Source organism: Ruditapes philippinarum, unplaced genomic scaffold (assembly GCF_026571515.1).
Source record: "Ruditapes philippinarum isolate M1 unplaced genomic scaffold, ASM2657151v2 ctg4244_1_1_1_1, whole genome shotgun sequence".
In the NCBI taxonomy this organism is placed as follows: domain Eukaryota; kingdom Metazoa; phylum Mollusca; class Bivalvia; order Venerida; family Veneridae; genus Ruditapes; species Ruditapes philippinarum.
In genome coordinates, this window is record NW_026854973.1 from 142,597 (window position 1) to 160,161 (window position 17,565).

The 17,565-nt window shown below is 32.4% G+C and overlaps 1 protein-coding gene across 2 annotated transcripts; it reads left to right on the forward strand.

Annotated features, from left to right (window-relative positions):
* The first annotated feature begins 1,862 nt into the window (after nucleotides 1-1,862).
* On the forward strand, nucleotides 1,863-11,339 carry LOC132741665 (uncharacterized). Of its 2 annotated transcripts, none has more exons than XM_060729886.1 (2): nucleotides 1,863-3,290; nucleotides 10,481-11,339. In XM_060729886.1, the coding sequence occupies exons 1-2, from the start codon at nucleotides 2,693-2,695 to the stop codon at nucleotides 10,561-10,563; spliced, it is 681 nt and encodes a 226-aa protein (XP_060585869.1). In that variant the 5' UTR covers nucleotides 1,863-2,692; the 3' UTR covers nucleotides 10,564-11,339. The 2 variants fall into 2 exon arrangements, with proteins under 2 accessions (XP_060585869.1, XP_060585868.1); XM_060729885.1 differs by lacking the exon at nucleotides 10,481-11,339 and adding an exon at nucleotides 6,606-7,388.
* The last annotated feature ends 6,226 nt before the right edge of the window (nucleotides 11,340-17,565 follow it).

Consider the following 17,565-nt stretch of genomic DNA (forward strand, 5'->3'; position numbering starts at 1 on the left):
GTAACATCAAAGAATTAGGTAAAAAGAAAAAGGAAAAAGATTGAATACCAGTTAGGTTTTTGAATAACATCTCTTTAGCAACCGAAGACCAGATGTTGTTGTTTTAATCTGTCATTGGTGCATCATAAACTTATGGGTTCCAACACTATTTTGGTGAGCTTCTTAGTATTTTCTTTCGAAAACGATAAATTATTTAATTTCGTTCGAGGCATTTTGTCGTGACGCGACCTGTCCGTGACTGTGCGCGTCCGTGAAAAATAGTTCGTCCTGCGAAGGGTATGCCACAGCGAAACCTGTATTTTGTGGCCTTACGAGCGGATGGACCCTCATTAAGCATAGGCTATAGATAGATAGCATCATTGATTTGATCTGCATTTTGAACATGAAATGTTATGTTTTTTATGAATGGGTTTAAAGCAATTCAACAATTAAGTAGATTGATCTCCAAATAAATCAATTAACAAAAGATTGTTGTTAATATATATCACCAATGTCAAATAGCTTCTATATCTTTGACTCGCACGAACATGATGTTAGTCAATTTCCTCATACCTGACTAAAATTAAGGTAACAGTCTTCTATTATATTAATAAATACTGTATCACCATGTTACGCGTGTATAACAAACAAAAAATTCCTGAATTTGGTTTTTTTGAAATTCATCCCATTTTTACATTCCAGAGTGTATTCTACTTTCAGTATTGAAAGAAACCATTTTTTTTAATTTGACATGAAAAAAATGTATGTTATATTAGTATATTATAATATAAGTCCCTTTTGTTACTATTTGTATATTTGTTACAATTATAATAATACAAAAAAAAAACAGACCTTGATATTTTTATCATCTTATGCTACTGACTACAGTAGTGACACAAACAGAACATAGTACAGTCATGTCACATAACATTTACAAGTCTTGTAAGACTTGTTTGTATTCAATGGAATTACTTTCCTTACGAGGTAGGCATCAGTGAAAGCATTTTTTTATATTAAATATCTTTCCCCTCTTTTTAATTATGGACAGTGCATAAGATAAGTATAATTATGCAAAAAATGGTTTACAAAACATTCGTAAAAAATCTACAATAGTACTTAATCTGAATATAACATGACCTGTGCGTAGGAATAATTTGGTAAGGTATCTGTAATGAGCGCATTTTTTGTGCGGAGCTTCTCAATTGCTGCATTGCAGCAACATTTGTACTTGTATGTGTCATATTAAATTGCGATTATTTTGCATTGACATTACGTATTTTAATTGATCGATACCATTGTTTAAGAATTTAGCTATAGAAAAATTGTGTCACATAATTTTGTCAATAACTGTAATTTCATGGTTGTTTTTTTATTTTTAATGAATTGATTCATTTGCCTGATCTGATTAAACAGCGTGCATGTTGTCAAAATATATATGCAGAATTTCATTGTGTAATATCACATCGCGTTCCTGAACCATTTTTTTTTGTTTTGTAAATATTACCATTCATAATCTTAAATCATAAAAACCATAAAATTTGAATTTCTTGCAAAAAGTCTACAATATTATATAGGAATACACAAACCTACAATTGAACTAAAAATTACTATTATTTTTTTTGGGGGGGGGGAAGGGGGTTCTAAGTCTGATTTGAGTAAAAAAAAACAACGCTTTTTTCTTCTTTTTATTTTCGTAATTCAACATATGATTATCCTGAAAAAAAAATAATACAGTGAACGGTTGATCTTAAATTTTGTATACACGTTTCTGTCCGGACATCCATCAAATGGTTGCAATTTTCGAAGAAAAAAACAAAACAAAAACAAAACAAACAAAAAAAACCAAAAACATTTTAAGTCCTTTCCATTTTGACCACCAGCATAAATTTCCTGTCATTTCAAGCGTGTCTTTAAATGATAGTAGTTATCACCAAGGGCGACAAATCTTCAGACCTTATTTCAATTACGCACATGGTGGCCGCATGGTACTTGTGACGTCATTATGAATTTCGTCATAGCGTAGCCAAAAGCTGAGAACGGGGTTCTTTTTCGTTTGGACATAGAAGAGAAAGGTTGGAGAAAAATATTTTATTTTTATTTCTATTTGTTTTAAATTTCTGTAAAAAAAGAAGCTAAATTTACTTTCTTTAGATAAAAATGTTTTGTGCTTTGTCAGGAAAAGACTATAGTTCATCAGATTTAGCTGGAATGTAAGATCTACATTAAAATAAAAATAAAAAAATTTGGCCTCGTGCTTAGCAATGGAGGCAGATCTAAATGAATGTTGACTGAAGAAATAGACACGGTTTGATAAAAACCTATTAAATGGGTGTAAGTATAATGAAATATTTAGCTGGACAAATAATTTGAGATTATTCCAGCTTGTCTTATGTAGTCTATAGGTCAAAGAAAGTTAAAGTGATGCTGAAGCAGGTTTGCCGGCAGGGTTTTCGGACCTGGTAATTTTCAGGCCGTATGTTATCGCATTGGCAATTAGTATAAGATCTACGAAAAGGCGCATAAAATTTTTATAGCTGAAAACTGTTAACATTTATACAGTAGATCTACTGAAGTTTATACAAAATAGATTCAGACTTGCCTAAACCAAATTCGATATAGTTCTATGATGAATTTGCTGTTTTTGGTGTAAATTTACAGTCTATCTTTTATTTTTTCATATATCCTTCTGAATGGTTTTGTATTTGACTGAAAAATGCCACGGAAAAGAGCACTATTGGCGACTCAAGTCAACCAGAAAAGGGCAAAACGTATTAGATCTAATAGTAATACAGCAGGTATGCAGCAGAATTCTTTCGGTGTACAGTGCTCTATGGTCACAGACAATTCTCTAAATAGCACTATACAAAATCAGACATTGTCATCGGAAACAAATCCAGTCACCAGTCAGAACATGTCTTGTTCTACAGAACAACAACATGGAACATGTAGTTCATTCTCAGGTGGTCCTTCATTCACAGGTGTTGATAACCAGGGTATAACACCCAATGTGCACTGTATCACATCTCCTTATTTGGGCACATCTACAAGGGACTATGGATACCAATATAACCTTGGTTACGAACAAAATATTGGCACAACTCAGTACCTGGACACAACAGGTTATTATTATCCACAACATCAGACACAGACAACACATGTTAATTATGGTCCAGTATGCCAAGATGGAATGTACACCTATCCCCAGGCTCAGATAGCACCTACATATTGTCCAGGTGGTAATCCAATACAACAACATACCTTGTGGCAACCACAGGCTCAGACTGCATCAGCTGACCAGACTGCTATATCGGGTAATAGTTTTAATAATAATTCGATAAGTAATACTAACTCGCCTTTCAATTCTGTTTGTAATGATTTGTCACTTCATATTCCCAAAAAACTTAAAGAACAAATATGGCAGGGGGAATTCATTGATTTATCTATTCTCTTGCAAAAAGAAGAAGATGGACAACAATCCATCAAATTAGTGAATGGCGAGTTGGTGCTATCTAATGCCATTAAGAAAAATACAGTTTTAAATATCGAAAGGTGGACTGATGCCTTTTTGATTTACATACATATTATGGTTACAAAAAGTCCATTATTAGCTAAACATTTATTGCAGTACTTAAATACAATACGTTTAGCTGCTAAAAGGAACCCATCTGGTTGGGCGCAATATGACAAAATGTTTAGAAGAAATATTGCGCAACATCCGGGGACGCCTTGGTCAGTAATTGATGCTGAGCTTTGGCTCATTACAATGACAGCAAATCATAATGCTTTTGTACCACAGTATACCCAAAATATATGTTTTGATTACAATACAAAAGGCTTTTGTAACAAACCAGGTTGTTTTTATCAGCACAAGTGTAAAAAATGCAGGGGCAATCATCCTTCGTATGTATGTCGTGCACCCTCCATTCGACCAGACCTGGGTCGGGGTTCAACCAGTATAACAAATTCTTTCAGACCAAGATTATTCAGACCGGAGATCCAGCCAAGATTCCAACCTAATCAAAAACCTTTTGGTATTAGGTCAAACACCAATAGACACGAGCTCCCTAAGTAAATGGCTCAGTAATTATGATCAAGAAAAAGCATGCTTTTTATTAGATGGTTTCAAAAAAGGTTTCAAACTCCAATATTTTGGACCGCATTATTCTGTTTTTTCAAAAAACCTTAAATCAGCTTCCATGCACCATGATGTTTTGCTACAAAAATTGAGAAAGGAAGTAGAATTAGGAAGAATGTTGGGACCTTTTAATAGCCCTCCATTTTCTAATCTGAGGGTAAATCCACTTGGTCTTGTTCCAAAGAATTCTGGCGGTTGGCGGCTAATCACGCATTTGTCTCACCCTGAAGGCTTAGGAGTAAATGATTTTATAGATCCAAATTTATGTTCAGTGAATTATTCAAGTTTTGACAAGGCAATTGACATAGTACACAGGCTCGGAAAGGGGGCTTTAATGGGAAAAAGAGATATAAAATCAGCATTCAATCTATGTCCAATACACCCTGATGATTTTGATTTGCTTGGTATATATTTTGATAATAGATTTTGGGTTCAAAAGATGTTACCACAAGGTGCATCAATTAGTTGTGCTATTTTTGAAGAATTTTCAACATTTGTACAATGGGCCACACAAACATTCAGTCATAACTCTAACATAGATCATTATTTGGATGACTTTTTCTTTGCGGGTAAAGCATATTCAAATGATTGTTTAACACTCATGTCTAATTTTGAATATGTTTGCAAGGATATGAATATCCCTATAAATGAAGAAAAATCTGAAGGCCCGTCAACAGTTCTAACCTATTTAGGTCTTGAAATTGATAGCCAAAAAATGACTGTCCGCTTACCATCAGAGAAAATAGTTAAAGCTCAATCTCTTATATTAGATGCTATAGGTTCTAAAAAAATAAGGCTGAAGGAACTGCAGTCTATAGTGGGGATTCTAAATTTCTTTACAAAGGCTATCCCATCAGGCAGGGCATTTAATTGTAGGTTATATCAGGCTATGGCTCATGCAAAAAGACCACACCATTTTATTCGTGTCAATAACCAAATGCGGGAGGATTTAAATATGTGGTTGTATTTTTTGAAAAATTTTAACGGGATAACAATATTTAGTGATATAGATTGGGTTACAGACACCGACCTAAATCTTTTTACTGATGCGGCAGGTAATAAGTCATTAGGCTGTGGTGCATATCTGGACGGTCAGTGGCTATGTCTTAGATGGCCAGATTTTTGGGGAGAGGAAATCTTAAGAGATATTACATTTCTCGAGTTAATACCTATAGTGTTGAGTTTTGTAACATGGACTGGACAATTTAAGGGAAAAAAGATCATAGTTCATTGTGATAATGAAAGTTTGGTTCATATTATTAATAAGAAATCATCAAAAAACCCAAAAGTTATGTTCTTAATTCGGAAATTAGTGTTAACACTTCTTTTCAACAATATTCAAATTAAGGCAATGCATATACCATCTGCCAAAAATGAAATATGTGATGCAATTAGTAGATTTCAAATGTCAAGACTATTCAAATTGCTTCCCCCTGAAGCATCAAAAACACCTGTAAAAATTCCTGTTGAATTTCAGATACTTTTCAACAGGAAGTGTACAGCTTGGTGAATGGGTCCCTTGCATTGAACACAAACAGAAATTATAATACAGCTATTTCTTCATTTGAAAGATTTAGGGTTGGAATGAGATATACACATGTTTGGCCGCCAACTTTACAGCACATTATAGAATATATTGCCTTTATGTCTCAATTGGGATATGCATATAAAACTGTAAACTGCCATATTTCAGCTATCAGTTTCAAAAACAAAATAAACAGCATGGTTGACATGACTAAGGTTTTTATAGTAAGAAAAATGTTGGATGGAATGAAAAAGATACAGATGAAAAAAAGGAATATTGTCAAGAATTGTTTATAGCTTGTCACATATATGCATGTCCCAATATGAGGTGATATTATTTAAGTTGGCTTTCCTGATGGCTTTCTTTTGTCTGCTCAGAGTAAGTGAAATTAAATTCAATGCAAGTGACCTCCAAATTGTACAAGGTCATTTAGTTATTTATTTCAGGCACTCTAAAACAGATCAGTATGGAATAGGTACTTCTGTTAATATAAATTTGAATAACTGTTCCTTTGATAATATTTCTCTTGCCGAAACCCTGTGGTCATATAAAAGACTAAGACCAAACACAAGTGTGCAATTTCTTTGTCACATTGATGGTACACCACTGACTCCTTATCAGTTCAGATATATGCTAAATAAGTCACTTTCATTTATTGGGGAATCAACACATCAATTGAAATCTCACTCCTTTAGAATAGGGGGTGCCACATATTTATATTCTAAGGGTGTCTCTGAGCAGAGAATAAAGGAAATAGGCAGATGGAAATCACCTGCTTTTAAAGGCTATATTCGCCCTTAATCTGTATGGTGCATTGGAAATTGGAACAATTTTAAGTTATTTGACAAAATAATTTACAAACAAAAAATAAAGATCATATAAGAATATAATGATGATATATACTTTAAACCTTATTATTACTATTTTGAAATACTTAAAAGTTTAACCTAAATGTTTCTTTATTAGGAATAAGTAACACACATGTGTGGATTATTGGTTCATCTATTATAAGGGATGCCTTCTATCATGCCAAACAAAGGTATGGGAAGGACCTCGGTCTAGAAAATACAATTATTACCTGGAAATTTAAGCCTGGTTTGCTGACTGAAGGCCTACTTCACGAGTTTAATACAATGTTGAATCGTAATAAATTACCGTTTGCCATAATTATACATTGTGGAGGCAATAATATTGGGAAAACCCCTTTAGACTATTGTAAATGGCTGCTTACAAATAATTTTGCCACTGTATTATCTAGTATTCCTGGAGTACGTATTGTCTGGTCCGGGGTTCTTCCAAGATTATATTATAGAGGAGAAAATAACCACAAAAAGTTGGATAAGGCTAGAAAAAGATTAAATAGTTCTTTGGCTAAATTCTGTATTACAAACGGTGGTGGATATATTAGGTATCCAGATATTCAAGAGTCTCAGGAATTCTTTAGAGACAATGTTCATTTATCTGTTAAGGGTCTTGACATTATGGTTGACACTCTCAGGAATGGGATTTACAATATCATCTTTACAGGCAGTAACTGTTTTCCGTAGCATATTTAAATCCGGCTGACAGTGACAGCTTCCGAATCATCACCCCCATACGGTTAGTTTCTTATGGCGGGGCTTGCTCTTTGTTGGCTACTTTCCAGCCAAATGAGCTGCGCCTTTGGCTTAATGTCGATTCGTACTGTCACTTATAACATTACATTATGTTTATGTATAACACATTTCATATATATTTCATACAATCGCAGGGTAAATATTAAGCTTTATCATCATTGATGAATTTTCAATACATTAATGCAGTGTAATTTTAATTACTTCCGATATTCCGGTGTTCGGCATCCGATTTTCCGGAGTAATATTACAAGCTTCCGATAGTCCAGAGCCAGTTCTTCTCCCGATTTTCTGGAGTAATGTGATCGCTTTATAGCCTTTCTTATAAGGAAGCGCGATTCACATCTTATGTTTAGCTCACGATGTTCCGGAGCTACTCTACTATCTAAACGTACTTCCGATTGATCCGGAGTTACTACTTTACGACTACACTGCAGTTTCTGAAATCTAAGTTTAAATAGTTTCCGATATTTGAATCTTACATACACTGCGATTGTATTTTTAGTATCATGTTTTAGAATTTATGTCAGCCATGGCCATGTCTTGCCAAAATATCATTAAACATAAATAAGTTAAACATCTTTGTTTTTTGTTCCTCTTGTGATAAATTTCATGTCATTTCAATCGTGTCTTTAAATGATAGTAGTTATCACCAAGGGCGACAAATCTTCAGACCGTATTTCAATTACGCACATGGTGGCCGCATGGTACTTGTGTATGGAGGCTATTCGTTGCCAAAAATCCAGTCTTGTTGATCTGAGTTGAACAGTTTGTTAATGGAAAAAATACAATTGTATTTCTTTGTATGTAAACTCCAATGTTGCATACTTCGATTGAGTTTGCCGATTTAACATTGTAAACATGCATTTCAACAAAATACATTTTGTTAAACGACAAAACATTAACTGATAGTAGCAATACCAAGTGTTCGAATACTCAAAACAGAAGTTACATTCTTAGCTTTACATTGTCGAACCATCATGATTCAGATCAGCATAATCCAGCTTTACACGTTTTTCAATAGGAGATAAAATAAGCTCCGCCCATTTCCCCGCCCACTAAATCATCGTAAATAAACGTATTTTCCGCTCATTTTCGGTATTTACCGTCGGCGACAAGAAGCGGCGTAGTTTCCGTTTATCATACATTTTAGGTGTTTAGTTCTACAATCAACATCAGCGGACTTTAAAGGAATATAGGCATATACGTTTTAAAACGTTGTAGACACCACATTTCCTGGAAAAAGAAACTTAAACCCCCCCCCAAAAAAAAACAACAAAAAAACACCAGGTTACATACTGTCTGAGGTTAAATATTTTTCAAGGAAGTGAAAACTATTGAAAAGACTATATTCAACGACAAATAGATTTTACTGATGGTATTCCAATTTGCATAGGAATGAGTAACATTTACAGTTAAGCTGCTACCTTACCACTTTCAAATTTTCATGTCAACATCTGATAGAGATTTTGATACGACTAATTACTAATACAGACCAAATTCTGGCTGTTGTCTTTCCTAGTAGTACTATTATATTAGTAGCCTTATTTCTAGCGTATGACTTGACAAGAAAAAAACTTTTAACAAAAGTAAAATTATAACCAAAGTTGTATGTACCCTTTCGTACATAACTTTTTATTTTTACCATATATTTTCCCATTTTTCCCATTTTGTTTTTCAATAAGTAAAATTTAAATGAGTCCAAATGTATGTATGTTGATTATCAATTTATGTATACCTTGTTTATTTTATCTCTTAGAAAGCCATCACCTACAAAACTTAATAAATATTCTGTGTAGTATTTCATGTACATAACAGTAGTTCTCTGTTTTTGATTATATAGACAGAAAATCTAGACAGCAAATCTAGGTAACAGCTAATGACAGCATGTAGCATGTATACACATATTTTAGAGGTGCTATTGATTCAGCACAATGCATGAAAAGACCTTAACCTACGCCAGCTTACAAATATTTAACAATAAAAGGCTAAATCACATCCTATGACTCAAAATACCTCCCAATGGAGGTTAACAGAGTTGCCAGGATACACTGAATATTTATTTCAACATTAAAATGGGACAAATTCACAAGTTTTGGTTATACAACGGAATTATCGATAGTAAACTTTGCATTGTTTCGTGGTTATACACTTGGTCACTACAATCCAACATAGCCCTTTAAAGAAAGAAGGCACATGCTTATTGTTCAGTTCTCTTTATTCGTGTTGCCAAAAGTGCCTTCCATGTATCGCATTCTAGTACTATTTGCTGAAGGTAAAAAAAATAGATATGCTAAAGAGTATTGCCGTGGCTCACAAAACCCTATTGTTGATATCAATGAACAGTGATGTATGTCATTATATATGGGAAACATTTCCTTATGTTATTGCACCAACTTTAGTTTTTGCATATTATTATGCTCATTATCAGTATATACGTTGTTACTTTTTTACATTATATCTTAACCAATTTTGCATTACTTGAATATCCTGTACTAGAATACGTTTTAACAAAATCAGAGGATGTTCAAAGTCAAGATTGATGTAACAATTTCTATATAATTTGAAATATTTTTGTACCAGCAAGAGTTACCTCTCTTTATATTCTGCTTTCGTGAAATTGGCTCCGCCTATTAATTTTCGTCTATTTCCGTGATAATTCCATATATGGAAGTTGCAAAATCGTTTACAAATGTTAATCGCGTTAGAATGTAAAGTGTGGTGTTGTAAACCTGAGTGTGTCAAGTTGATGCAGTTACATTCTCAACGTCATGATGCACAGCATTAAACGTATTGTGTACGTTCTATCGTTTACATTTCTACATGTCGCAAAGTTGAAAGTATACATTTATAAATACAGTTTGCAATTTATCTAAGTTGCATGTTAACTGCTTTCATTTTATCAAATCGAGATAATCAAAATGCTTAATACCAGTGCAGTATGTAACTCTCGGATCGACAATTAGATTTTTAATAATCTGTTTAGTAGAACCGAAGTATGCATTGTCAAGTTTCAAAGGCTAGATTTTTGGCAACGAATAGCCTCTATACTTGTGACGTCATTATGAATTTCATCATAGCGTAGCCAAAAGCTGAGAACGGGGTTCTTTTTCGTTTGGACATAGAAGAGAAAGGTTGGAGAAAAATATTTTATTTCCTACCCATCCAACCCATATTATATGCAATTTTATGAACAAACTTCTCTCTGCCTCTAATTTTATTTTTCAGAATTTGCTGCACAAGTCAACTACGTTTATATATGTGCATGTTGCATCAACATTGTCATGGCTGACGTTGGAGGGGCTTTTTGAGATCTGATGTCTTGTTCGTGAATATAGGACATTACTGCAAAGGAACATTCATTGTCATGTTGCTGAAGTTATATAATCATAATGTGTTAAGTGCATGTTTTACATACATTATAAGAATTTCATCAGATCACCCTCTAAAAGAATTATAGTGAGATTTACGTTATTATGAAATAGACATATGCATGGACATATACAGTGAACTTATAACTACGGCTTAATGTCGTGTCGGCTTAATGTCGATTCGTACTGTCACTTATAACATTACATTATGTTTATGTATAACACATTTCATATATATTTCATACAATCGCAGGGTAAATATTAAGCTTTATCATCATTGATGAATTTTAAATACATTAATGCAGTGTAATTTTAATTACTTCCGATATTCCGGTGTTCGGCATCCGATTTTCCGGAGTAATATTACAAGCTTCCGATAGTCCGGAGCCAGTTCTTCTCCCGATTTTCCGGAGTAATGTGATCGCCATATAGCCTTTCTTATAAGGAAGCGCGATTCACATCTTATGTTTAGCTCACGATGTTCCGGAGCTACTCTACTATCTAAACGTACTTCCGATTGATCCAGAGTTACTTCTTTACGACTACACTGCAGTTTCTGAAATCTAAGTTTAAATAGTTCCCGATATTTGAATCTTACATACACTGCGATTGTATTTTTAGTATCATGTTTTAGAATTTATGTCAGCCATGGCCATATCTTGCCAAAATATCATTAAACATAAATAAGTTAAACATCTTTGTTTTTTGTCCCTCTTGTGATAAAGTTTATTATCAAGTTGTTTAAACATTTCTTTATAAATGACAATAATTTGTTTCAAAAAGAGGAATTTTTGATTATTGAAAAAATTTATACGAACATGTAATTTGTCTTGTTATGATTCGTTTTTGAATTGAATATATTCGTATAAAATAACTTACTTAGAGATACTTGCTGCTCACAGGCGTGGTTTCCAATCACGGCTGTTTATCTAAAAGACACATAAAAATCCGCACATGGTCTTAACTGTGTCGCAAGAAGTTCAAACACAATTCTAATGCCATTTAATGTCAATTTACCTTACCGCCGTACAGTATCTAAATTATTTGTATAGTAACGCACATGACTTTTTGTTACCTCTTTTTGAGTACTTAAATGATGAATTTTAACCATTGTTTGTCCTGATGAAGATCATTGTAATAATCAAAACTAGTAGACTTCATTAAATAAATTCAACCTATTAGGTGGTGATGTGGTTTCTCTAAGTTCTTCTCTGCCTTCAATGTCTAAATCAGTTCAAAATGAATTTATGATTTTAACCTTTTGTGTAACTTTGACATTGGAGAAAGTCGAACTTGCATGTGTGGCAGTTATTATTTAACACTATCATCTTCGATTCATGATCAACCACACACATTGAGCATGGAGCAGTTTTAATTTTGTGTGACAATTGATACTAGTTAACATACAGTGCAATATAAGCTTTATAAAGCGATCACGACGATTAAATGTTTTCTTTAATTGTTCATTGAAATGCTAAGGCAGATGATTATCCTTTCTCATCCTTTGCTTAAGATATTTATAGCTCATGATCACTCAATATAACAACCAAATTCTAAAAGAAAACTTCAAAACAAAGAGAAAAATCAACAACAACACCCCAAAACAAAACTGTTCTGGATCTTTCAAGGTTATTTTTATGTTTAATATTTTCATCAACTCATACGCAGTTTTAAAACTTTATATCAACATAACAAAATAATCTATTTATTTAAAAGAATGTATAAAGAGCAAACTATCAATTTAGTTTGAAAAAATGTAATTTTTATTCTTTTGAAGCATTGAATTTTTTATGAATAATTAATTTAACACGGTTCAACAGTCGTTTTGCCAATCGATCAATTTTCATTTTCTAAATGTTTAAGAGTCGAAAATATTTTCTTTTGTGTAAACTTTTAATAAGAGTCTACAAAACCAGACATATAAATGATTAATAGTTTTAAAAAAATTAAAATATTTGTCTATGATAATATCATTGTACACAAGTTCCAAAATCTGTTTAAAATCAAATACTTATGCTCACAGTTTACAATTTCGTTTTGTGTACACATTTGTTAGTAATGATTATAAAAAAGTACGAAAAAAGTACGAGATGTAGTGTAATGCAAACCATTTAGAAATTTACTGGAAAAATATTTCTAAAATCTATATTACTTGTGTGTAAAGTAATACATGCATTGATAACTGAAAATGTTACGTTGTGTGTGACTAAATGGATAAACTCTAATAATAAAAAAAAATGACATCTAAACTGTCAACAATAAATTAAGTGTGTATGATAGAAAATCTACAAATGTTTTCATAAAGGTAGGAGAGAACACAAATCTACAAATGCTTTCCTAAAGGACATCCCATCTACCTATCATCGACTTATTGTTCTACAAGAATAACGTTTACATGAAATTTTAGAAGCAACACCTCGATGGTCTTTATCACGAACACTTTACTCGGAAAGTACAAAAATATTTAAATGCATCGTTTTATTTTTAATCGTAGTGCAGACGCAAGTATGAAAAAAGGACTTAACTCGTTATCCATTTGTTACAAATAGTAAGTCATATTTAGAAAAGTAAGGACACACACGTAAATGACTTTTTTATATATTGGTTTAAGACTGAGACACCGGGACACGTATTGTAATGCCCTAGAAATTTTACCTTTTGTGATTTCACTATTAGATCTACTTATACTTTCATTTGTGAAGCTTTTACAGGTGAATCTAGTTGTGTTCTATTTAAAAGTATCATGAATAAAGTAATATTTGAAATATTTTTTTTTTACTCTTTCCTAGTTACTGTAGCACAAAAGCGCTGGAAATTGTTTACTCGAACGGCTTTCATCGTTATTCTTTTCGCCGATGAATAGCCGTCGATGTCATCATCAAAAAGAGGTGAACGGCTGATGACGTTATTAAAATTTTGATGACACTCAAACTTAAATACCCTATAACTTTAACAGAAAAAACATTTTTGAAGGTATGGTTTTGAATATTCAATGACGAAATGTTGACGTTTACGAATCGTATGATAAAAGGATTTATAATCTTGAGAAAATATAAGTTTTTGCGACTTAAAAATAAAAATGCCGCATCTCATCGGGTAGTGTGATTATTTTCACTCAAAATTCCCGTGAAGTAAAGCTTGCACAGGGCCAGAAATTTGTTAGTATGCTCCTTTGGATGATGACTATGAATCCATAACATTGATTTACTCGAACACGGTGGAGATATGTTAAAAATAGATGAATACTTACCGTCAGTCAATTGTGTTTCGTGCGCCGACATGAACATACTAGTACAGCTATCGACGATTGAACTGCTGTCTGCCCATTTGATTGTACGGTGTTCAAAGGACATCAACTTAAATCTACGTATTGTGCCAGAACTTTAATCCTTTCTGAATCCAGAAGCTTTTCCCTAAATTTTATTCATGGTAGAATCATGTGGTTTCGTGACTTCTGTCAAAATAGTTTATTGTACTATTGCACATCCTAGATGTTAAAGTTTGATTGTATATGATGCAGCCTCATTTAATATGTGTAGATGAATCCATCTGGATATAATTGAAAACACTGTATATTTACGAAATTTGTAATGTATATTTTCCATGTTGGCCATGTTGGACTGTTTCGTTGACTTACGTATTGAATGCATTGGATAGTACTTTACTCCTTTCTGATGATTTGTTTACTAATAGTGTAATTAAGAGATGTGATATTGAGATATATTTATTCTTATTACAAGTTATACTTTATGCATTTTGCTGATTAGGTGCCTATTTCGGCGAAAGTAGATACCCCACTTAACTATTTAGTAGGAGCCTACGGAAAATATTTAGGGGTCTCACAGAAAAAAAATTGTGAAGCAGTCACCCCCCCCCCCCCCCGAAAAAAAAATAAAAAACGCGGAGTCTACAAAATATTTGTCGAGAGTTCTTTTCCACAAAGTTGTGGATAGTGTGGGGACTGTGGCATATAAATAGCCAGCTCTCCTTCATTTGGGAGTTTCAACATCCAAAATTTCACTTTGTGCACCATTTTGGCTTTTGTACACTTACGCATTTATTTGAAATTATTGTGGTGCACAACATTTTATTAATTTATCTTTGGGATTTTACGAGTTTAAATGATCTGACATTTTAATGTCAAATAACAAAATGTACAAAGATTTTACCATTGGAGTTCATCTATCGTTTGCTTTAAATATGTATACCTGCATGTTTTATGCAATAAATATATTGAATTGAATTTAATTTAAAATTGTACGCCCCCCAGACTAGCCAAAGTAAATTAAAAAAATAACTAAGATTTTAAGAAAAGTTAAACCTTTTTATATAATTCAAGCAATACTTTACATGTTACATGCAAAGATATGACTGATTTTGCAGTATTTATCATCATATTCTTTCTACGTGACTAACCCAGTAAGTTATTTAAGTCTGAATTTTTTTAATTTATTTGGTAATTTACGTGGATTGAAAGTGACGTTTGCAATGTGTTAATTACATTCCTTTTTTCACGTGAAAATAATTAACTTTTTTAATATTTTTTTTTGCATTTTCATGAAAAAAGCATAAATCTGGTGCCAAGATTATGTAAGCATTTGAGTGATGTATCCACCAATTGATGAAAGTCGTGTAGATGAAATAGGTCAAATTGCCTTCAGTTTTGATACAACGTTTTATTGTCCAATAAGCAATCGGTTTGCATTAAATGTTCATATTTACTGGTCCTAAGCATCATTTCTAGACCAATTAAACATATTTATTTGTGTTGTTGTGTTATTCTGTTAAATATTGGGCAAATTGAAAATCATTGTATTTCTTTAATTAAAGTTGAGTAACTTATCATTTTAACAGATTAAAATTTACAATTAGCTATCCATAAAACATTATTCTATTTATTTAACAGGTGGCAACAACATATTCTTTCTGATCTTAAATTACCATTATGCCACATATATTCCACGTTTAACTGTGAAATCCGAAATTGAACGGTTTTTCCATTTATAAAAAACAATGTATATTTGTTATTGAAATGTATAGATATAGATATATTCAGTCTACCAATTAGTCGGAAATATGTCTAAGAAGACAAGATATATTACATATTTAAGACTTTTTGTCTTGATTCGTCTAGATATAGCCATACCCGTATCTAAACAACTGTTGGCGTACATTCGTATCCCCCAACGTTTTATTGTAACTTTAATATTTTGTAACATCCTCCTGGGCACCGTATTTAATTAAGTTTATACATTCTCTATTTAATTTGCATGCCGTATTTTGTTGTTATGTTTATCCACATCATTTCCCTCAAATATTTCAATCTAGCTGATGACACTTATTTAAAAGAAAAGTAGTTTTAAAATATTCAGCCGGATATTTCAAACTGAATTATTATCATATTTTTTTTTGAATATAAAATTTTAATGTTTACTTATTTTCTCTTACAAAATTATTCAAAGAGCAATCTTGCATTATAACTTGAACAATTGTTAGATGTTATTCATTTGACGCACTGAAAACTTTATAAAATGAATTTGAAAGAGTTAAGCTTTTTTTTCATTTTATATTATACTAAATATTATAAAGTAAAATGCAATTGCTTGACGAGTAAAGCTCTTTCAGAATATTTTTAATGACAAACGAGACACGATACATAGATAATAAACTGGAAAACTTGTTTACATAAGTTTTGAGTGTGTGCTTATAATTGCATAAGTTTTTGTACATTTGAATTGTTATGTGAAAGCTCGTATTTTAATGTAATGTTAATTGTCCATATGCAAATAAATGCATTTATATACTATTTATATGATTATTAATATGCTACTAACGTCGCGACAACTTGTATGTAGATTAACTTTTAAAGCTGCATGCCTGAAGATGAGCAAAAATATTTCAAGAAAATCAAACATAAGAAAAGTACTAAGATTGCAAGAAAAGGAAAAAAGTTTCAAGGTTCACGTAATAATTAACATGTTATATGTGGTTAATGACTGATTTTGCAGTATTATCCATTGCATTCCTAACACAGTAAGGGCTATTTGTGCATTTGTACGTGGATTTTAAGCTCCGTTTGTAATAGGTTATTCACTTTACATAGATCTCCTTACAATATTTTGCTTTTAAATACATTTTCAAAACTTTCATGAAAATAATCATTAATCTAGAGGCATGTTGCTTCAAGATCTTATGGCATCCTAACCTGGCAGTTTTAAATAAAGCTCTTCATTAATTATCATTTAGAGATCTTGTACAAAAATAACATGTATTCAGGCTAACCATCTAATCAATGGGAAGGGAATGGGGTATATCAGGTGTTCGGATTCCTCTTCTGTCCGTTAAAAGAGACCTACGGATTCATCAGGATAATGGGCCTATGAGTATATTATGAAATTATCTCATGACAATTTGTAACGATTTAATATATGCCAGTTATGTCAAAAGTATCGTCAGGTTGTTTGTCTAAGAACTTTAAATTCGATGACAACGTAAACCTCGAAATGTTTTTTTCTGTATGCTTTCAAAAGGGGCAATAGTAAACAGTGAAAGGGTAGTCACAAAAGTGAATTAGTCGGTTTTATTTGATTTATAAACTTCATCATTATTAGTATTCTGACTTATAATCCCAAAACGAGAGGGGGTCTAATGTTTTGACATTTGGAAATGATAGGTTGTAATCGCTGTGTTAGAATCGAATGCGTCGCATCTTGTGGCCAATGGAAGTCTCTGTTTCTGTAAGTTAGTACATTAATAGTCGAGATTTTAACGTAGCGACAAAAAATGAACTGCACCCGACCAGAAAGTAAAGGTAAGGGTCATGAATGTGATTGAAATACTGTGGACCCATGAATCTGAGAGTTAGGAATATTAATAAAAGACGATACACGATAAAATAATCATAACTTTGACGCCACAAACAACATTTGCTTGGCCTTTATT